This window comes from Dasypus novemcinctus, chromosome 22, assembly GCF_030445035.2.
Source record: "Dasypus novemcinctus isolate mDasNov1 chromosome 22, mDasNov1.1.hap2, whole genome shotgun sequence".
In the NCBI taxonomy this organism is placed as follows: domain Eukaryota; kingdom Metazoa; phylum Chordata; class Mammalia; order Cingulata; family Dasypodidae; genus Dasypus; species Dasypus novemcinctus.
Genome location: NC_080694.1, coordinates 33,016,886 through 33,040,410, shown reverse-complemented (window position 1 = coordinate 33,040,410; position 23,525 = coordinate 33,016,886). Strand labels below are relative to the sequence as shown.

Below are 23,525 nucleotides of genomic sequence, written 5' to 3'. Positions count from 1 at the left end.
TTTTCGTTTTTGTGAATATTTACAAATATTGTACTATACCAATAGATGCTGGTAATATAAGCTGCTCTGCTGTCTGGATGTAGCAGATGTTTTGTTTTTTTTTTAAGTCTGTTTTTAATTGGGCCACTTCTTTGTACCACTGTGTGACTTTGGCAAGTCAGTTAACATCTCTCATCCATTGTTTTCTCATGGGCAAACAGAAACAGTAGTACCTGCTTATTATTTAATTGGAAGTTTTGTTGGGAGGATAAAATGACATGTCGTGAGGTTTTTTTGTAAAACATACAGTGCTATATTCTGTAGGATATTTGCATTAATTCACTTGGGGGTGAGGCATCATTGATGTGAATTATCTTAGCCACCATTTTATTTGATCCACTACTATGTGCCAGCCACTGTTTTAGGTACTTTACACACAATTTCTCATTAAAATTAAAATAAAATAAAAATTTAATCCTGCAAGAGAAGACTTGTAAACCTTATTTTTACCGGTGAAGTACCTTACCCAGCATCACATAGTTAGTAAGTAGCAGAGCTAGAACTCAAAGCAGATCTGTCCAAGGACCAGGCTTTTCCCACTGATTTTCTCCTAAAGAGCCCTTATTTAGCAGGAAGAGAAAAACAAAAGCTGCCTACAAGCCATCCTCAGTGGGATACAGTTGGAGTTGGATACAGTTTGTTCAACTGTGTAGCAGCTGAGATGCTCCAGATTAACACTAATTTAAAGTTTATATACCTTAGCTCCAAAAGAATACAATCTTTGGGTGAGGGGCAGGTGTTTCAGCATATAAGGCATAAGAGATAAGTGAGTTTCAAAAGAGACCATGTCTTATAAACCTTTTACTGCACTTAAGTACATCATGTGAGCCAAGGACAGGATGCATTAACTCTTCATTTTGCATTGGTCAATATCTGGGATTGCCTGAAAATGGAAAAAGGAATTCTTTACCTAAAATCCTAACTACTTAGAGATACAACAAATGCACTATGGCTCTCAGTATTCACAGTGAAAATCAGAATTTGAAAGAAATCCTTATTTTCTCTTAAACTGTGAAAAAGCATTGTGCAATAAGAAAATGTGATGTGCATAAAAAATTTTCTGGGATGTCCTTGTTGAGCTGCAGATAGGGGGTCGGTGAAATCACTTCTAGGGATTTATTGGCCACATTTCTAATGAAGGAATCTATCTTGCTACCTTGAGTCCTTGGTATGCCTCTCCTCTTTAGTGTTCCCTTTTGGCCTTTCCACCTGTCTCTGGTCATAGCACTGCCATCAGAAATCCCCATCTCAAGGCGCCCCACCACCACGACAAGCCATTCACAGGTCAACCAAGCACACACACCGCCCCACACTACACGCTCCAGCAAATGCTTCTTCAGTTGCCTTGGCAGTTTTAATGGATCATCATTTTTGAAACTCTTTTTTAGGACAGTTGATTGTATGCTTTTGGTATTTAGGCTGCTGATTAATTGGTCTCCTGCCCTCATTAAGAAGACTAGTATGGATTCTTCTGATAAATACTTTGCCATCTCCCTTTCACTTTCCTGGTAGACATTTTTGCTTTTCTGCTCAATGCGTAGCACTCAAAACAGGAAGACAATGTGACTTCATAAAACCAACAGCTAACAATGGCCCAGTGGTTGACCATTTACAAAGACAGCACTGTTTACGTGCTGTGTTCCACTTACAGTACATATGGACAGTTCTATTGTGGGGTCAGAGCCCAGGATTCCAGATGATATGGGGAAATTGCCTCTGTCCTGAATCCTCCTCATTGGTACTCTTTGCAGCAGTTGAATTAACAATTTCTGTGGTTTCATTTTATATCTACTCCGCAGTCAGACTGTCCATTGTAAGATTTGTATCATATACTTCTTCATATCCCACACAGCTTTTAGCACAGTACCTTAAATTTGGCCTTCAGTAAATGTGGAGTAGATCTAGATCAAAGCACAAATGAGTAAAAAGTCAGTGGATATTTTTGCCTTATGTCTTTAAATCAAAATTTTCTAAGCTGGGGTCCAAAGACAGGCTAAAAGAAGGGGCCCGTAGGGCGGCAGACTTGGCCCAGTGGTTAGGGTGTTCGTCTACCACATGGGAGGTCCGCGGTTCAAACCCAGGGCTTCCTTGACCCATGTGGAGCTGGCCCACATGCAGTGCTGATGTGTGCAAGGCATGCCCTGCCACGCAGGGGTGTCCCCCGTGTAGGGGAGCCCCACGCGCAAGGAGTGCGCCCTGTAAGGAGAGCTTCCCAGCGCGAAAGAAAGTGCAGCCTGCCCAGGAATGGTGCCGCACACACGGAGAGCTGACACAACAAGATGATGCAACAAAAAGAAACACAGATTCCTGTGCCACTGACAACAGAAGCAGACAAAGAACACGCAGCAAAGTAGACACAGAGAATAGACAAATGGGCGGGGGGGGGGGCTGGAATAAAAAAAAAAAGAAAGAAAGTGTCCGTGAATCTCATGAAATCTTAGTCAAAAATGTGCCTATGGGCCGGCTCACATATGTATGTGTTTTTCAAGGAAGAGGATATCCTCCTTAGTTCCACCAGATTCTCAAAGGGCCCTGAGACAAATGAAGTTAATAATCACTTCTTTAAAAAAATTAAAGCAGGTAATCACAAAGTGCTTTAAAATTTTATTTAGCATTCATATCAAAAGATAGGTATCATCTGAAACTTAGTTTTAACCTGTGTGTTACATAAAGGATATCAACATTTTATGTCTGAGCTAATTGATTTGGTTTCTTAGAGCTTAAACTAATGAGGTTGAAGCTTGGGTTTAATCTCTCTATTTGCTAATTAACTTAGTTTAGTTCTATGGCCAAGGATTTCACTTAAGTCTAACCCACCATCTTGAAAATGCCTATGATGGGTTAAAAAAAAAAAAAGAAATATCATCAAATTACAGCATGCCAACCATTCCATCCCTGTGTTTCCTGTTTGTGTGTTCATAGCTTCAGTGTGAATATAGCTTGTATTTTAGCTGACAAGTAGCTCACCTCATGATAAAATATTATTTTTTTCCCCCAGTTTTGAGAGAGTTTCTTAACCCAACAATTGACATTATGGATTTTATTTATTCATGAAATGGACCACATACCTGCTGCAATACTGGATGCCCCTCAAGGAAAGGGTCCATTTTCTCTTCATCTCCATAAACCCAATGCCAGTTGTATAGTATATATTCAGTTAATGTCAGTCATTGTTTTGAAGCTTTAGTGAAATAGTTGAGAGCATATCACACAGAATCACCAAGTTAAAACAGAGGACTTTTCTGGGAACTAATTACTTAGTAGCTAACCCAAACTATAATATATAAACAAATAATTATCACTGAGTTTCTTGCTGTCTATAGTATAATGTAATATAATTAGACAAAGTAAGTCATTATCCTGAACATATTATTCCATATCTTAGGTCTCTTACAATAGTCCAGGTATATTAAAAAGATTACAAAATGAAAACTTTATAAAAATGTACAAAAGTGAGAAATACAAGCATATCCCTTTAATTCTGTAAAATATTAATGTGTGAATAATAGCTATAATACTTATGAAGTGCCATTTTTCACAAATTATGACTATTCAAGAGAAACAACATATTTTTAAATCAAAGCAAATTATAATATTCATTATGAGAATAATAGCTAGCAAGAAACATTTATTTATCTAAGAATTAGTAAACGTAGTACTTCCTTATATGAAACACAAGAGCTCCAAGGTAGGGATATAAGTTTGAATTCTTCAGTATTTTATTGGTCATATTTTGCAGACAACAGGCTATATTGATACCGTTTCTAGAATTAACATTCCAATTAAATTTTAGAAGCAAATTATGAAATTGTCATCCTGGCACTTTTGAACATATCTCATTAACTATACTATCGTTCTAAATATTTACAGTGTATTCTTTCAAATATTTGTAGATATAATAAAAAGCATGTCTCCACGACTTTGTATGCCTTACTGAATTGACATTAGATATTCCAATGTTTACACGTATATATATGGTTAATGACTCATATTACCTTTTAAAGTTTCCTGTTTCCTGATTTTAAAGATATTTAAAGACTGGAGTACTGAAATGTTTATTTTTGACCTCTGGATCTTACTGCTTCATATAGTAACACATAAACAGGCTAAATACTTATTTTAACACCAGCAAACCCACTCTTTACCTTTATTATGAAATTAAGGTTTGGTCAACTAAGGTCAAGTTGTGCACTTAACATAGCTTCCATTATACTCAGTGAACTCTGTAACAGAGAGTAGAGTCAAAATATAAACACTGAACATTTCTCCAACAGCTTAGAGCTGGGATTAACTTGGATCACCTAGTCTTCTGCTTTTAATGAAATTCTCTCCCTCTATTTTCATGTTTAGAAGAGAGTCCAAAGTTATCTCATGCTAATTTAGTTAGGCAGTGCCCTCCGGGGATGTCACAGGCTTCCCTGACCTCTCCAGAGAGAGATTCAGGGGAGGGGTGAGGAGAATTAAACATTCCTGAGAAATTGGAAGGCAAGAACCCCCAGAGAATTTGCAGAGAAACTCACTCCAGACTACGCCGCCAGAGACCCAAGTCACCTTTTCAGCACTTCCTTGACGTCTCCCTACCAGTCCCATCTGGCTTGACTCAGAGGTCAATCCGGGGACGGGGGAGAGGTGCAGCTCCAAGAGGAATTCAGGGGAGGTCTAGTAATAGCAGTTTCTGTCTGTTGGTTTTTTCTCATTGTTGTTGATCTGAAATACATTCAGAAAGATGGACAGAGCATGCGGTTGAAGTAATCATTTCTCTCGGCTGTTTTCTTAAACCCAGAATTGACTTTAAACGAGCTCATATTTTCATTTCCCAAATAATGAGTTCCCAGGGTGACTGAAATTTAAGGTTTATTGTTGTTGTGACAAATTGTAGTATAATTCTATTAGCTCCTTTACAAAGGATGTTTTTCTCTTGTGCATTTAAAGACATTCGGGAGGGTTGGAAAATGTTTCTGGTTTTTATTTTCTAGTGAACTGAATTCGTAAAGTTCAGTGTGCCCTGTAGCGATGGTGTGAGAAGTTGTTTCTGGGATCCTTACTCCGTTTTATATTTGTCAGATTCCTCAAGCAAAAATAACTCGTACTGGAATATTCCTTAAGACCAGATTGCTAAACCGGCAAACCTTACCATACCAGATCTGGCCCATTCAGATGCTTGATTAGTCCAATCAATGTTTTTTAAAAAATTGTAAGAAACAGTTAAAAATTGAGAATTTTTCTTAACATTAACTCAATTTTTAGCATTTCCCATGTATGACTTCTCTTATATAACCAGAAGATCTGGCAAGACTGGTTCCGCATTCCCCTATGGGAGCAGTCGGCTGGAGTGGATCTTCTCTGCCCCTTGTAGAAGGGAGGTGCGCCCCACAGGTCAGGAGAGGTGAGCCCAGCCTGCCTCCCAGACCCCTCCAGGTGCTTGAGGTGTGAACTCTGTCTTAGACCCTTCCTGGTGCCCTATTAGAAAGAGAAACAACTTTTCAAGGTAAAGTGCTTTGTTCACTTATATTTTAAAAGCAGATGTGTAAATAAACTGGTGTCTTTATTGGCTTGTGTTGTGATTCTGAAGATTTTTGCATCTTCAACATAGGGGTATATAAAGATGACTGGCCTAGAAGACGGTTTGTACAGGTTCCACTGCTGGGCCTGTCCCTGTCATTTGAAACCTCTCTTTGGACCCGTTTCCTGATCTCCAAAACCCACAGGAACCTGCCAGCTCTCTAAAGTTCTGTGATCTTTGCTTCTGTTCAATTTCCAGTGATTAAATATACATGAGCTTCAATCTCCTAACTTTCCCAGCTTCTCTGTCTAAAAATAAAAATAATCATAGGATCAAATATTTTGACACACTGAAGATGAAAATCATTCCGTCCATTTTACGTGTATAGTTATCATAAAATGTAGCTAGTCTGTGATGGCAGGTCTGACAACAGTTATAGAGGACATTTGCAACTGATGGTGGAAGTGGAGTAGTTAGTAAGGAGGCCAGGGGTTATTTCAAAGTACCCACGGGACAGGCTCCAAAATCCTAAGCCCTTGGTATTAGGGCTGGAAAATGGGAAAGGGAGGGTCCTGTAATCATTCTTGGAAATGCACACTCAAGGCCTTCTCACTTAATTGCTCCTTTCCTAACTCGTTCCCTAGTGTGCTGAAAGAGTTAAAGTGCTCCAAGCCTTCCTTCACCCACCGCCAGGGAGTGCCTTGGGCACTGGAGAAAATCTGGCACAGGATGTGTTTTCATGGAACTGCTTATCAAAACTCAGCTTCTGCCATTTCATTTAGACAGGGTAGATTGGGTGGAAAACTGGCACAGGAATCAGGAAATCTGGCTTCTGTCCCTCGTTCTGCCGCAATGTGACCCTTTTGCAGGTCAGTCCTCCTAACATGTCTCAGTTTCTTCATCTGTAAAATAAGATGATGAAATTAGTGTTTTTTATAAGAAAATTTGGAGAAATTCTTCCGATTATTTTCACTGAAAGTACGGCAAATAAATATTTTCAAGAGGGCTCTGCCCTGACTCTCTCCTTGATTCACTCTGGTCTCCTGCCTTCTTATCTCTTTAGAGGAGTTTTCCAGACCACAGCTTTCTAGATGCTGCCTGTTAATGGGTTGTGTTCCCACCTAGGCTTCTTTTTAACACCATCCCCAGTTTTGTGAAGAGAGAGATGGAGGCAGAAGCTCTGTATGCCAAAAAAAACAAAGTTTGGAAACACTTAGACCAAGATAATTAGGAAATTGATGTTGAATAAAGGATGGCATTAGAATTATTATTATGCTTTCAGCTTAAGTTAGAATCTGGTTTCAGAAACACAGTCTCCAGTTAACTGATCTGTTTTAAAACTTTTTGTTGTTTGATTCGTTTTTGGGTTCTTTTGTTTGTTTGTTAGAATCAATTTGTTTAAATCGTCTGGTCGCTCCTCAGTCCTTGTTCTACTTATGGGTTTTTCTTTCTTTTATTTCCCCCTTCATTGAGAAAATATGTTGGGAAAAAATACTTTCATCAACAGCTTTTTACTATTTGGAACACTTTTGTACAAAGGAACACTAACAATAATTAATGAAGCTAACTATTCCAAAAAAAAAAAATTAAAGCTCTTCTGAAATATCTAAAATAAATGCAAATTTATTTCTTAGAATAACAAAATCAACATAAAACAAATATTTAAATTACCAGGATTTTTATGCTCTTTCAAAACTTGACTATAACTGACCTCTTTTGGGCAGGGAATCAAAAATTTCTTAAGGATGGAAATGTTGAAACTTCAGGTTCCATTCTAAAGCACATATTTTTTTAAAAATCAGTGCTCTGAAAAATGTGGTATTTTTCTGTTAAGTATGGTAACAGTCCATGGAATGATCACACAATATCTCAATGATAGTCAACATTAACCCAAACATTTTCTCCAATAATATTATCATTTATAATAGCAATAACATTTTATATATGTTATATATCACAAAGTGCTTTTGATGTGATGGGACACCTACAGCCTACAACCCTGGAGTCTGCGTAAGAAAGTCAAGGCTCAAATAAGTTGCATGTCTTGTCCGAAGTGACAAGGCTATTTAGGGACAGAACCCAGAGTGCTAGGACCTCAGTCCAAGTTCTTTCCACTAAATAACATCAAGACTGTCCTTTAGCTCTGCCTGTTCTCCTGTGAAAATACTTCATTTGGAAAGATGAATAAACATAGAAGGACTTCATCCTTTGCATCTGTTACTCTCTCAGCTTTCACATCCTGCATTTGGGTTTTTTTTAATTTTGAGTGCATGTTTCCATATTCCGTCTCACACCCACGTTTCCCCAACTCCCATCTTGTATAACAGGGCACATGTGACCACAGAAAGGGTTCCTAAGCTACCAGCACTGTTTTTACTGTTGTGGACAAAATTGGTTGTTTTTTTTTCTTTTTTCCCTTCATTTTTACTTGAAGCTGCAGTAGTGCTTTTGAGAAGCTGAATAGAATCAGAACAGTCCATTGTGTGTCACCCTGCCCTGTTCTCCTGCAGACCCTATAAATTGTCCTGGGTAGTTCAAGGACGGAGCAGGGAGCATGGAGAAGTCAACCCCTCAGCTGGAGAGTATCGGAGGTTCAGCAGGTGGCACTCTTTCCTCCATGTGAAGAGGACATTTGTGCCCCCGAGCTAGGGGTCCTGTTAACACCTAGGAGCAAATGTGCAAGTGCTGCTTTTTTCTCAATAGTACTCACAGAGTTTTCAGCTAATCTAACCCTGCGTTGGAGTTAAAAATAAAAATAAGCTGTGCAAACTGAGAAACTGGTTCTCATTGCTTTCCAGATCCTCATGCCACCATGAGGACTGAGAAGTCTTATTGTTCCTCTAGAGCAAAACCACACAGTCCATTTCACTTTTAGAAATACAATACTTGGTTTTTTTCTCTTCCCTGTTTTTTCTGGAGTCAATCACACATAAGACAAGATACGTGAAAGGAAAAAGCAAGGTAGGAACGATTGTGTAACTGTCATCACAATACAGCTTGTTCATTCTCGTGTTCGACCATGCTCTGAGATGTCTTTGTGCACATGGCACCTACATACCTGTCCAGATGGCAAGTGTGGTGTTCTGGGTGCAGTGTATTCATCACTTGGCACAGTGGGAGACTCTGGAATTTATTTCTGTGCCTTAGAGAATTGGTTTACTACGTGTTTCTCTTAAAGATGTGCCTCACTGGTTCTTAGCTCACTTGCATAGTCTTCTCAGTGGACTATGACCTGAATGAATTTTTTTCCCCATTTTTGCTTAAGAGGATACATTCTAGAGGACATCTTAGACTGTGGAACTAGCCTAATGGTAAGCAAATCCTTAGGATATTTTCACATCTCCTGAAGGCCCAGTGGCTCCCATTTACAGCATCTTAAAGACATCCTGAAGCACTGATAGCACAAGTCATCCTAACAACCTGCTTTTATTTTCCCTTTCTCATTCATTCGAAAGAGTTTAGTAGAAACTGGAACTGAAGATTGGCATAGATTGAACAGAAAATGTAATTATCATATGTATTTACTAACTCCTTTTCAAGAGCATTGAAAGTGTACTAAATATCTTAGCTGGAAAAATTACCCATTTTTAAAGTAATTTCTGATTATGGAAGCAAATATCCAGTAGTTATCCTTTAAAATCAAGTAACATCTACTTAAAAATAAATTATTGACATTATCTAGTAGTCTCAAAGTAAAGAAAAGAATTTAGGAGAACACATTTAACGTTTAGTTTTCATATCTTATCAGTTTGATAAACATTCTATTATATAAGTATTCTTTTAATAAATGCAATGATGTGAAAATACCATCATGTTCTTTGAAAAATGAGCAGGTAAGTGAATATAATGGGGTTAGCATACTTCATTTTGAAGACCCAGCACACTTCCCATCTTCCTAAGATGATTAAAATCACAAAATTCCCATCTGCCACTTAGTAAACACTATTCTCAAAGTCTTCTCTTTCTCTCTTTCAGTTAAAGGCTGAAAGAATGAAGCACAAATCCTCTCCAAGCCAAAAGTTGCATCATAAATACTGTGTGATCAATAAGTACATTGTGATGGTTATTTCATAGCTGATTAACTTATATGTCTTAAGCCAACACTTGACTTGAAAGTCTGGTCTGGTTCCTTGTGGTGAGAATGTGGCCTTTACTAGCCTTCCCTGGCAAGGAGCTCTGGGACTGCTCTCTCCTGACCGCAACCTGGGTACAACCCTTTAGTTTCGTAGTGACTAATCTATCAGCTGGGGTCAGCCACTGCTGTGAAAGGGCATTTTGTCTTTTTGGACAGAATCAAAATGGCAAGATAATCAATTTTAGGAAGATAAAAGAATTGAAAATTGGGTCAGATACCTAGTTGTGTGTCAGAAACTGTCAACTCTAAGGAGACAGAAAATTCAATGGCGTTATTTTTCTTAATGATTGGGTTAAATGCAAACAATTCTAAAGCAGTCAAGCATTTAATGATGAGATGATGCAGAAAGGCATAACTTAATAAAAATTGTTTTGCAGTTCAATGTTGAAACACACTGTGCTTCCAGCGCATTCCTTGCCTTTTTGTAATTGGTTTGTGTCGTACTGTATTTTCATTCATGTCAGGACCTTAAAACTTCCTCTAACAGTTTTTGTATTCATCTTCTCGTAGTTCTGCTTCCTTTGTAGGGAAATGGAATCCTTGTGTCTTATAGTTGAAGTATAGTTTTGTTGTCTTAGCCACTGCTTTTAATTTCACCAGTTGTGGGGTAAATAAACCATTGTGTATTTGAAAAAAAATTGGCAGAAAGGCAGAATATGTTAAAGACTCTTGCTTTTCATTGCTAGTAAGATTTCCCAACTGGAGCGTCTCTGTTTTATTTTGCCTCTGGCTAACATCTAAAGATCAGTAATAAAGCTCTATGCAAATACTTTCATGTATTAAAACAACAATATTTTGACACTCATTGACACAAGCAAAAAAATACAACACTAAATTAGTGTTCAGGAAAACAATGAAGACATTGTTCATTCACATGAAATGAATGTGAAAAATGTTGTGTTGTGTTAACAGAAAAGGCTGCTCTTCAGAACTCGACCTTTAGCATTTGCCTATATGACAAGACTTAGAGCATTCTGTGCATATAGACTTTTTAAAATGTTAGTAGCACATCTTGAGCAGTCGTTGATGCTTGTCAGAATACTGAAAATTTTACTCACCAAAAAGCGAATGTTCATTCTCCAGAGTCTGGTAATTTGAGTTAAGTTTCTCTAAAGATTTTGAAAAATATTTTTCTGGATATTTTAGAATTTTTAAATACTTGCTAAGTTAAGTCTTTTGGAAATATTAGTTTAACTTATCATGGTTTAGTTTTTCTAATTGTGAAGTCCTATGGGATTTATTTACAGTTATATAGAGTTAATTTTTTAAAGTCTCCCTTACCTATCTATTTATTTTTTAAATAATTGAACTTCTGGAACTCTCTTGGTCTTTTTGTTAATCTGGGGAATATAAAAGAACTTTTTGTTTATATTTCAGTAGCGTAAAGGGTCTCTTATTAGGGGGGACGTTTTCTCTAAATTATCATTTTTCATATATAATGGAATTTTTTTCCTCCATTATCACTAGGCTCAATTATTACTGTTACGATAAATGTTTTCTTAAATATAACTGACTTCCCCTTTCTATCTATTTCGATCAAAGGACATTTAGGACATCAGCATTTAGGAATTAATTATGACAACAGAAACATTACGTATGTGGGTAACACCAAGTCAATAAAAGCCATTTGACCTCTCAGAAGAACAAAGTTTATATACTGCTTATGTCGGGATATTTTTATGTTTAGCAACCAAAAATTAAAGGAGGAATAACTAAATCGTAATTGTTCAAGATATTTTTCAGTACACTGAGTGGGAGAGTAACTTTTAAATTGCAATCCTAATTTTTCTGAATCAGGATCCTGTAGGGAAAGTGATTTAAATGAAAGAATTAGATGGGATCCTAAACTCCTAGTTACAGTGAGTGTCCACACTGTGAACATAATTAACACCCCCGAATTATATTTTTGAATCTGGTTAAAAAGGGAAATTTTAGGTTGAATGTATGTTACTAGAATAAAATTTTTTTAAAAACTATTGTAAAACTATTTTAAAAACTGTACAACACACACAGTGAACCCTAATGTAAACTATGTCCTATAGTTAATAGTATAATTATTAAAATATTTTTCATCAATTGTAACAAAGATACCCCACTAATGCAATCCGTCAATCATAAAAACTACTGGGGGAAGAGGAAACCTATATGAAACTCTTTTCTGCATGATATTTCTATAAAGCTACAATTTCTATAATTATAATAAAAAATGAAAGTAAAAAAAAAAAAAAAAAAAAACCACTTCAGACTTGCCCTGCCATCTTCAGAGGTGCCAATGGGTGGTTGTCATTGCAATGGGACCATAGTAGTCATTGAAATTAGTATTAGACTAATGAGAATTCTAGGACTGCCCTCCTCCTCCAGTCCTCCTTTTGTGCTATCTAACCTCTTTTCATGCCAGCATTTACCCCAGCAGCCATGCGTTATCTTGGGTTGCTGGTTAGATGCAGAACCATCTTTCCCACTAGATTCTAAGTAACAGTTGATGCCTTGGCATTACCTTCTCAACTCTGTGTACAATACAGAGTCTGATACATGATTGATCCTGCATACTGTACACTGAACAAAGATCAGTGAGTCTTGTTTAGGCTCTAGTTGTCTTCATCTGAGTTTGTTGACACAAGATGCAGAAACCAACCCAAAGAAGTTTAAGGAGCATCAGGATACTTCCCAGGAGCTGGAAAGTCAAATCTGCTTTTCTCTGTGTCCGTTTTCCTCACCCCTCATTCTTCCTCGAGCCTGTAATCTTTCTTTTTCTGCCCCTCTGCATCCTCCATGCTCAGCTCTGCAGTGCCTCTTCTACAACGTTTCGCTTCACTTTTGCCGGATCAGGCTCGGGCCTGCCCTGGCCCTGGGGGACAGTCCACGAAACCGTGCCCTACACTGCCCCACTAATTCAGTCTCTGTATCTCTTTCTACAAACTTGTCTGAGAATTTGATTGGTCCAGCGTATGTCATGTCATCCATGATAATGGAGTTGGGGACTAGGGGGCCCCAGGGACAGGACACCTGGTGTAAATAGAGACTTGATTCACTCCTGCAGCAAGAGCTGTGGCTCGAGATAGCTTTGCTGAAGAGGACAGTTTTAGAAAATGAGCCTTGTCGGACATCTCCCGAATACTGTCTAGTCCAGAGCTTGTGTCTCAGAAGTTTTTTCTTAAATTGGGGGGTGGGTTTTTGGAACCCATTTTCCTCTGTCAGTGTTGGAATTCAATGTGCTAGGCCCAGTGTCTCCCTGTTCTATCCCCAGACTCTAGCACACTGCCTGGAACATTGCAGGCACTCAACAAATTATTGACTGGTCTCCAGCTCGACCCACAGAAATCCATGTGACTACTCCTGACTACCATTTGTAACAGAGTTTCTCCAGGAAAGTGCATCGTAGTGTAGTGTGAGCAAAAGAATACCAGAAAAGGCCTCAAGGGCCTAGTCCCAGCTCTGGCACTAACTAGGTATATGACTTGAGGTAAATCACTTAATCTCTTCAGTTTCATTTGCTTCATCTTTAAAATAAGTTGGGTTGAAGTAAATAATCTCTGAGACCCCTTCCAGCTAGAAAATTCTGTGGCTGTGGCTAACAGAATCAAAATTAAATTCCTCCTACACTCTGAATCTTCCCTCCCTGTGCTATGTGTGGATGCAGGAGTTTGGTCATAGAGATGAACTAGCGTCTCCCAGGTCCCAGTAACTTTCATTAGCTATGTAATCATCATCATCATCATCATGGTAAATAGAGTTTTCAAGCACTTACTATGTTCAAAGCGCTGTTCCAGGCATTTGGCATCCTAGAAACAACCCTATGAGGAAGGTCCTATTATTCTCATCTCACTGATTAAGATATTGTAGCACTAGAGATTAAGTAACTTGCCAGAAGGTGCACAGTAACTGATTCCACACCCGAGCTCCAAACCACCACCACAGTGGCTCTCAAAGTGGGGTTCCCAGACCAGCACCATCAGCATCACCCTGGGACTTGAGAGAAATAGAAATTTTGGAGCCCCACCCCAGGCTGGTTCAATCAGAAGCACCAGGGTTAGAGGGGCCAGCAATTTGTGTTTTAACCTTCCAGATGATTCCAGTGTACCCCAAAATTTCAGGACCCCCTGCCTCCTCTCTTCAGCACTGCCTTTCAACAAATCCATAAGTGCTTCGATGGGGTTTATTCCGGGGGTATTCCAAATGGACGTGGCATTCCTGTCCATTTGTGGGTGAACGAGGCAGGGATTCAAGTGTTACATGATCATAAATTAGGAGCTAGTTGCACTGCTTTTCAATCTCTCGCTCTCCTACTTGTCATCACTGATGAAATCACAACAGAAAGAAAGTCAGGAGGTGGAGACCAAAACAAAGAAGGGAGGAGAGAGGGATTATCCCTCCTGTGTGCTATGGAGAAATGAGGCTCACAGAAGCCTAGCACAATCTCCTGGCAGGGTGAGCAAAAAGGGTGAGTGTAGTGCATCCCCTGGAGGGTGGCACTCCTTCCTCAGCACAAGGCAGCAGCCCCTTTAGACCTGAGCTGTGCGATACGGTCACCAGCCACCCGTGCTAATGAGCACTTGAGATATATGGCTAGTCTGAATTGAGACGTGCTGTCAGTACAAAATACACAGGTTTCAAAGACTGAGTGCCTTAAAAAGAATGTAAATAGCTCATTAATAATATTTTGTATTGATTCTGTGTTGAAATGATAATATATTGGACATATTGGGTTAAATAAAATATATTACATTTAGCTTCATCTGTTTCTTTTCACTTTTTTTAAATGTGGCCATTAGATATTTTTAAATTACCTGCGTAGCTCACATTATATTTCTAATGAACAGCACTGTTTTTGACTAATATTATAAAGTCCCATCTGCATCTGCCTTAAGGAATGTAGCATGGTGTTTGTACAGTTTCTCTTTTCTTGTACCAATGCTTATCAATAATGGAATGGGAGGATGTATGGCAAGGCTAAGGCATGCTCTTCAAGGGAGCCAGAACCAGTCAAGAGGTTGAATTCCAGGGGTAGTAATCAGACCAAGAGGCAGAATCAGGTGATCAAGATGGGTCTGAAGGATAAGGTCAGAGCAGGCTTCCCAAGAACAGGCTTGGGCAGCAGAGCCAGGAACCCTGAGCAGGGAGATTGTCATGAATGTAAAGAAATTTCCTGCTGCATTCCAAGAGCTTTTAAATTGTCTCTGCTGGCCCAGAAACTAAAATTCTGGAATGACTTACCTGGGTATGTGAGTGGGAGCAGGTAATTGGAAACACCTGGCTGAGGTAGGTGTCTGGGCGCGCTCCAGGAAACCGCCATTTCTGATAAGTAGGTTCTGACAGTAATGATGCTAGGGCCAAATTAAAACTTTTGTTAAATTATAGTACCCTGAATGTGAGTTTCCATGTTCCAGGTGCTAGTCTATGAATTATTTGGGGCCTAACTTGATATCACTACACATGTTAAAGATAGAACTTTATATTGAAAGTACAAGCTAAGGCAATAATGCTTATTCTAAAGAAAAATATAGTAATTTAATTGCTATTTTGAAAGAAATCAGTTGGTATTATAGTCATCATGAGAAAGCCCTTTGTGGTAGGTTGGTTCTAGAGATGGCCACAACAGCCTCCCATCCTGCCTGGCTTTGGCAGTGTGACTTAGGGGGACAGAGACTGTTTCCCCTTCGTTTGATTTTGGGCTGATCCTGAAACCAATAATATGTGAAGGAAGTGACCCTGTTTCTGTCTTCTTGGAAGTAGCCACTATGTAGGGAAGCTTGGGCTAGACTAATGAGTGATAGGAGGCCATGGGGAGAAAGAATGGCCTGTGGAGGACAACTGAAGTGCGTCGTCACCAAGGGTCCAGACCTGTGGGTGAGGCCACTTTAGATCCTACATCTTTGGTCAAATCACACTGGCCAGTACCACAGGGAGCAGTGATGAGCTGTCACCACCAAACCCTGCCTGATTCCTGACTCACCAAATCCTGAGCAATTAAAACATTTAAACCACAAAGTTTGGGCGTGGTTCATTAAGTAGCAATAGATAAGCAAAGCATCCTTTATTTGTATGTACATTTTTCTTTAAGGTTCTTTCATACATTATTTGCATGGTCACATAACTTTAGGAATATATGTTGTTGCTTATAATAATTATTTATTCATTCAGCATACATTATGCCAAGCACTCCAGCAACCTGTACAAACTTAATTCTTATCATACTTTAAAAATGGAAATAGAAAGTTCTTTTTTAAAACAACAACTGTATTTTCACACAACACTCCTTCCTTGAAACCTCTAAAATAAAGGGGAAAAAAATACATTGAGAAAAGAAAACTTCAACTTCCTTGTTACAATAAAATGGTCATGATCTAAATTACAAGATTCTTAATTTTGAGACAAATACTATGAGATTCGGACGAAAATAAGAGAGGATGCTAGAAACTGTACATATAGGCTGTGGATTTTGCTCAGATTAATTCAATGCTGAAAGGCCCACAAAATAATATTATAGGGAAGCGAATTTGGCTCAATGGATAGAGCATCCACCTACCATATGAGAGGTCCAGGGTTCAAACCCAGGGTTTCCTGACTCATGTGATGAGCCCTGTGCAAATATTAATAATAATTGGAAAGACATGATCCCAGGATCTATGTCTTGGGGTGCGAGTGTGGGGTAGTGGGTTGCAAGGAGAAGAAAAAGAAACATAAGCAAAACAGATGAATAGCACATGTAATGAGTATTATCCAAAAGAAAAATATGGAGCTGAGGCTTAGATATTTGTTCTCCAGAGTCTCAAAGAAATTGCAGACAACATGTTTTTAAGTTTTCTTAAAGTAGGAGTGGGCACATTGCAGTCTGAAAGAGATGAAAAGCAAGTTGGCAGTAATAAGGAAGGATATGGAAGAGAAAAAGAAAATCTTTAAAGAGACTGATGCCACCTTAGGAAAAAAAATTAAAATGTTACTGAAAACAATCTGGTGAGCAGATATAAGGAAATCGTGTAAAATGATACAGAGATAAACATACATAAAGATGATTAGATAGAAGATAGATATAGGAGCTAGAACAAAAGAGATACAACATATGCATAATTGGTGGAATAAATAGAAGAGATTAAATATGTTCATAGATAAATAGAACAAATAAAGGCTTAACATGAATCTACATGTTGAAAGAGCAGATGGCATCCCATAAAAGTTGATTCAGAATGATTAACACAAGATTAGGAGCATTTAGATTTTATATTGTTTCCAGCCAAGACAGTTAATTCTCAACCTTGGAATTTGTAGACTGTTAGAATTTATTGCTAGAATAAAGGGATAGAGGGAAAGGCAAATTTAGGCACAGATGCTTTCTTTCAATACATTTGATTGTGATGTTCTATTATATTTTAACAACAAAAAAAGAAAGATATATTTGTATCCTATCGTGTCCTATTATTTTGGTGATTTATTACTCAGTTATCTAATTATTTTTTCGTGTTGAATAACTTTATATCTTTAAATGTCTTAAAGACTCATAATAGAAGGGCTCCGTATACCACAATGTTTTAGCACATGAAGAAAATAAGTAGATTGAGAGAGCCATAGGCAAGACTTTGGTTTTAGTCAGATCATTTTCTTAATATAGTTTTTTAATAGTGGTTTTACGTAACATAGTTTTATTTGTTTTAATTGAGTCATTTGACACCTGTTCCGAACAGTATCAGAGTAGATGTAACTCTCCTGGGCTAACCCTCACACTTCTTGCATGGATCCTGTAAAGCATAAGGCCTGGCTTAGCACACCTGAAGTCCTGACCCAAACTGTAAATGCCATGCTGTCATCATGAACACAGCTACTGAACAAAGCTAAAGAGAAAATGTAGACAAAGGGATCCAAACTGAGCACCTTTTTTAAGAATTTTCATTTCCATTTGTCTTAATTCTTATTATTTTAATAGAATTATTTCTTAGATGTTTTCCCCCATGAAATATATACAGTCCTGTTTTAAGATTATTTTTGTGACAGAAGCATATAAAGCACAGAAGCACAAGGCTTAAAAGGCAGCAGTCAAATAAACATAGTTAAACATAACCTTGATTAACAAATCTTGTTATTCATGGATGGACAGCTCAGTTAATAAGTGTTTGTGGCTTGGATACTGAACTGGAGGTTAATGGCTAGGTGGAAGCAATTGTAGAATCCAGATTTTTAAGACAAACACACATCACACCCCAAGAGGCATGCATGGAATCAGGTGTAGTTAGTCGGCTGTGGTGATATACTTTGGGTGTTCTCCTTCAGTGGTCCAGCTGTGAACAACCACCAGCACCAGCAACTTAGCAAGGAAAGAGCAATGGCCCTCTGCTAGCCTTCCTGCTCCATTTCCGCATTCATAATTTGAATGACTGAATATTCATTGTGGGAAAGTGGTATTTTTATTTGAGAAACATTAAAGTTTCATTTTGATTTCTGTAACTTAGGTTGGTAGAATGGATAAGTTAATTATATAGTTACAAGGGAACACCTATCCAAATTTAACAAATATACCCATCTATACCTGACCTTTAAATTTAAATGGCGTGGAGTCATATTCCTTAAACTTATGTACCTCAAAAAACAAATGAATGTGAGAGATGAGTTGAAAACGGCACTGTTGATTTGCCATAAAGGAGCAATTTTATGTTAAAGAACCTGAAGCCTTGATACATTCCTTAACTGATTTTCTTTCCTCCCTTTTATCCATCCATTTGAGATGGATAAAAAGAAAGATTTTTTTCATTTGCTCATCATGATCAAGAAAGGATTGTAAGTAAATACACATCTGAAGAAATGTGTAATAGAATCATGTTCTTCAAGGGTACTAAAAGAATGTGGGAAGACTATCTTTTTCTTCTTCAATCCATGAGAGACAAAGAGAAAGGATTGACTTCAGAATTGTTTCTGGAGTCAAAAGCCAAAGCTGGGTGTGATTTTATCACAGATTGCAGTCTGGTTATGTCATGGGTCATGTGGTTCAGCATGTGAACAGGAAGGTGAGAATTGGTGAACTTTTGCCTCAGTTGTGCCATCCATCAGAAAATAAATGGACCAGATCAACTTGTGCAGCTGTGTAAGGCAGTGAATAGCCAAGTCCTTCTCACACAGGGACCTTTGTGCCCTGGACATGGCCTGGCATTACGATGGGATGCACCGTGGCAGCTTACTAACCCATTATCACACCAGAACACACCATCGTTATCTTCTAATTCAGAGTGTCACCTGTTCTTCATTGACCATTCAATAACCATTAATTATGCTCAGTGGAAATTTAAACAAAGCCTTTTCCCTCTGTTAAAACCAGTAAACTATTCAGTAATAACAAATAAATCTGGAGTTGTATATCCTTTCCTTTCCCATTCCCAGACTGGAGTCTGGTACAATATGAACTTTAAAGGAAATGCCTAGAAATTGATAGGTCAAAGGCCACAGATAGTCTGATGGAAAAGAAAAGAACAGATTCTTGGCACTCATTGTAGTCAAAGTGAGAAGCTCCCACTGACCCCCAGGTTCCTGTTGGTAACAAAACAAGCCCCGGGGAACTGGTGCCCAGTGTCTAATGTAATCCTCCATTAACCAGTAATCATATTTTCTCCTTTTATTTTTAGCAACCCTCACTTTCTTTCACATGACTAATAATCTGATTTTTAGACCATTTTGGCACAACAAAGTGTTTCAAAAGAAATAAAATAAGCCTAGAGGTCCTGAAAGCTCTACTTGAAATGTTATTTTTAGAATGGAAATTTGAGTAAAACACATTTAAATGTATTTACCCTGCATTTACATCTAATTCCTCAGGGGAAAAAAATGTTCAAATAGAAATTCTAGCCAGAGGCTTAATTTAAATTTTTCCTAATATCTATTAAAGTATTTTGACGAAAGCTAACACAAGTAGGTTGTGTGCATGTGCATGTGCATGGGTGCATGTGTGTGCAGGTGTGTAGGGTGCTGGGGGTGTGGTGTGTGCACGCTGAGATGAAAAGTTTGGCTTGCTTGGGGAAGGGTGGCAGACCATGGTCACGGGCAGGTGCAGACCCAGGGCCAGGCAGCTGGGCTGTGCGCCGTTGGCCGCCCCTGGAGAGGTAACAGGACTGCTCCCAGGTACGGACCTGGGGACCCTGTCCCGAATCTGAAGGCTCGGTCGGCAGAGGAGGACAGAAGAGGGGCAGGGCATGCAGGCCGAGGGAACCTCCGTTTAAAGGGCGTGTCTTCCCTCACACCCACCCAGGCCTGGGCTCAGCGCGCTAAGAGCTGTTTGTTGCACACCCTGAGCTGCCTGGGATTCTCCCAAGAAAGAGGATGTCTTGTAATTGGTCCCTTTTAAAAACTGATCACGCTTTATTGTTATTATTAACATAATTAGTATAAAATTTGAAATGTTCAGTGACTGCATTCATCAACCATAATCTCATTAAATGAAATGAAACTGCAGATAGTTCATTGATATGAACGAAACTGTCCCCGAGGCTAGACTGTTTCCTCAGTCAGTTCCTGAACAGTCTATCACTGACCTGAAACTATCTTCCATAGACAGAAAATACTATTTTAAACAATCTTGTAAAAGACCAAAAGTACATAAATAGTATGTACCAAGAAATAATTAGGAGCGGATGTACCTCAAGTGGTTGAGCACTTGCTTCCCACTTATGAGGTCCTGGATTGACCCTCGTACCTCCTAAAAATCAAAATAATAAACAAACAAGCAAACCAACTCAGGGGAGCTGGTTAGCTCAGTGGTTGAGTGCCAGCTTCCCACAAAAGAGGTCCCAGCCCCACCTGGTACCTAAAAAATAATAATAACAACAATTAAAAAGGAAATATATACCTAAAATTTTATTTTTTTAGAAGGCTGTCACAAATTTAAATGACTAAAGAGGAATCAAGCTTTTTCAGTGGCATTTTCTGAGAGAAAATAGGCTGTGCCAGTGATTCCAGCATCCTGTTTTTTAGCTGATCTAATATCAGCTAAAGTGACTGCAAACAAAATCGTTCTCTTTACATGTTCTGAGAAGAGTGCAATGCACCTATATTGGGGGTTGTGTTAGAATGAAGTGCCTGTTATGTTTACCTATTTTATTTTGAAAAATGGGTGAGAGTGATGGAAAAAAGAGTGATTGCACCATATTTATAGAGATGTGTTTCTGCCCACACTTAGCATTTTAAAAATCCATATCTCTTATCTGTGTAAAAAAAACCTTTATAATTAACACGCAATTCCAAGCAGACTTATGGACTAGTGAAAAAAAACTGTTCTGAATTGGACCTAGCTGTGACATTCACTATCAGTTTGTGTCTTAGAATATACAGTTGCATTTTTCCCAAGTAGTCTTTTCCTTTCTATTGAGAAAGTGTAACTGTATGATGTATCAATTTTAATCAGGATATGAAAGTTGAAATCCTTGAAATACTGCCTTATGAAATAACTCTGATGCAAACATTTTTATTGCCTCTCAGACAACTTTTTGAAAGTAATAGTACTATTCATTATATGATTGAGTTCCCCCTCCCCATTAATGATCTTGGTTTTTTTGCTTTTTGATGTCACTAGATTAGAAATTTTTCAACTTTTTTTTTTATCTTTTTTTTTAAATTTCTCTCACCTTCCCCACCCCCCTAGTTGTCTGCTCTCTGTGTCCATTCGCTGTGTTCTTCTGTGTCCACTTGTATTCTTGTCAGCGGCACCAGGAATCTGTGTCTCTTTTGGTTGCATCATCTGGCTGCATCAGCCCTCCGTGTGTGCAGTGCCATTCTTGGGCAGGCTGCACGTTTTTCATGCAGGGCAGCTCTCCTTGCAGGGTGCACTCCTTGCACGTGGGGCTCCCCTACGCGGGAGACACCCCTGTGTGGCAGGGCACTCCTTGCGCGCATCAGCACTGTGCGTGGGCCAGCTCACCACATGGGTCAGGAGACCCTGGGTTTGAACCCTGGACCTCCCATGTGGCAGGCAGATGCTCTATCAGTTGAGCAAAATCCTCTTCCCTCAACTTTATTTTTAAGAAATTAGTTTCTGCTTTTGAGAACCAACAAAAAATCAATTTATTTTTCTTTGCCTTCTATCTATGATATAAAGAAAAATTACTCAACGCCGTCAAACTCTTCTTAAATATAGTATAAAATAAATTATTCCCTGCAGACACTCCACAATGTGATTTCCCTTTAAATTGTGGTCAAAGCACCTCCTGCATTAGAATCGCATGAGATATTAAAAGTAAAACTTCTATGACGTGTTGTCTCTGCCTACAGAATCAGAACCTCTGTGGCTGAGCCCAGGAATCTAAGAAGCTCCCCACATGATTTTGATTCATCACTAAAGTCAGAGAACTGCTGCTGTAGTAGAGTGTAGCATTAAAGTCATGCTTGTTTTTGAGCTGTATGTATTTATATCCAGTTATGTGCATCTGATAACATTGTCTTTCCAGAGGAGCTACTTAGTGCCCCTTTAACTTGCATTCTTCTCTCTCTGTCTCTCTCTCTAGGCAATGTGGCTGATGTTGCAGAATGATGAGCCAGAGGACTTTGTCATAGCGACTGGGGAAGTCCATAGTGTCCGGGAATTTGTAGAGAAATCGTTCTTGCACATTGGGAAAACCATTGTGTAAGTATAACTGACAGCTGATTTATAGTTATTCATCAGACACATGCCAACAGTTTTGATCATGTGCTTACTAACCTGCCTTTTGATTTTCTCTTACTTTTTCCCTTTCACACTCTTATAAAGCAATACAGGCATTTCAGTATGGAATGGGGACTTTGCTCTTTAGTGCACGCAACGCCAGTTATTTTATGTGTTACCATCTAAACCCAGCTTTTCGCTGTGATTTTACTGTGGCTGATTTTATTCTTACCATTGAAATTTTGAGCTCAAGATGATAACATTGCCAGTCTTTTAAAATACTTTTACTTTTATTTTAAAAGTTTTAAACCATGAAAAAACTTAGAGAAAACTTTTTAAATACTTTACAAATAACTTTCTTTTTCCTGAACCAATGAGAATAAATCGCCTGCCAATCTGATACTCCATCACCCTGAATATTTTTGCATGCATTTCGTATAAACAATGACATTTTCCTACATAACCATAATACAACCATCAAAATCAGGAAACTTGTATTGACAAATTACCACCATCTAATCCTCAGTTCCCATTTGGCTTTTGCTGGTTGCACCATGACTATACTTTATACCAAAATGATCCAGCTTTTGATTAAGTACTACATTTATTCATTACATTATATAAAATTTGAGGTCAGATTTTTATTGTAAATTTAAAAGATTTATGGGAAATCCTTCATTATAAATTGATGTTTAATTTTTTTTAAACTCTTCAAATTGACTTTTTTTTTAAGATTTATTTATTTGTTTGTTTATTTCTCTCCCCTACCCCTACCCCTACCCCCACCCCGGTTGTCTGTTTTCTGTGTCTATTTGCCGCATCTTCTTTGTCCACTTCTGTTGTTGTCTGTGGCATGGGAATCTGTGTTTCTTTTAGTTGTGTCATCTTGTTGTGTCAGCTCTGTGTGGGCGGCGCCATTCTTAGGCAGGCTACACTTTCTTTCACGCTGGGTGACTCTCCTTACAGGGCGCACTCCTTGCGCGTTGGGCTCCCCTACATGGGGGACACCCCTGCGTGGCTGGGCTCTCCTTGCGCGCATTACCGCTGCTCACGGGCCAGCTGCACGTGGGTCAAGGAGGCCCCGGGTTTGAACTGCAGACCTCCCATGTGGTAGACGGACGCCCTAACCACTGGGCCAAGTCCGCCGCCTCATTTTTAAACATAAGAAAGGACTTCCGCTTTTAGCCATGATGGAGGAACAGATACAAGATTTAACCTTCTACTTAAACAACTAGGCA

At 38.7% G+C, this 23,525-nt stretch overlaps 1 protein-coding gene across 2 annotated transcripts in view; it reads left to right on the top strand.

Annotated features, from left to right (window-relative positions):
- GMDS (GDP-mannose 4,6-dehydratase) overlaps window positions 1-23,525 on the top strand; it is a 694,924-nt gene that overhangs the window by 536,226 nt on the left and 135,173 nt on the right. For both annotated transcript variants that reach the window (XM_058285166.2, XM_058285167.2), the window contains exon 8: window positions 22,151-22,269. In XM_058285166.2, coding sequence (XP_058141149.1) covers window positions 22,151-22,269 — 119 coding nt within the window. The remainder of the gene's footprint in view (window positions 1-22,150; window positions 22,270-23,525) is intronic.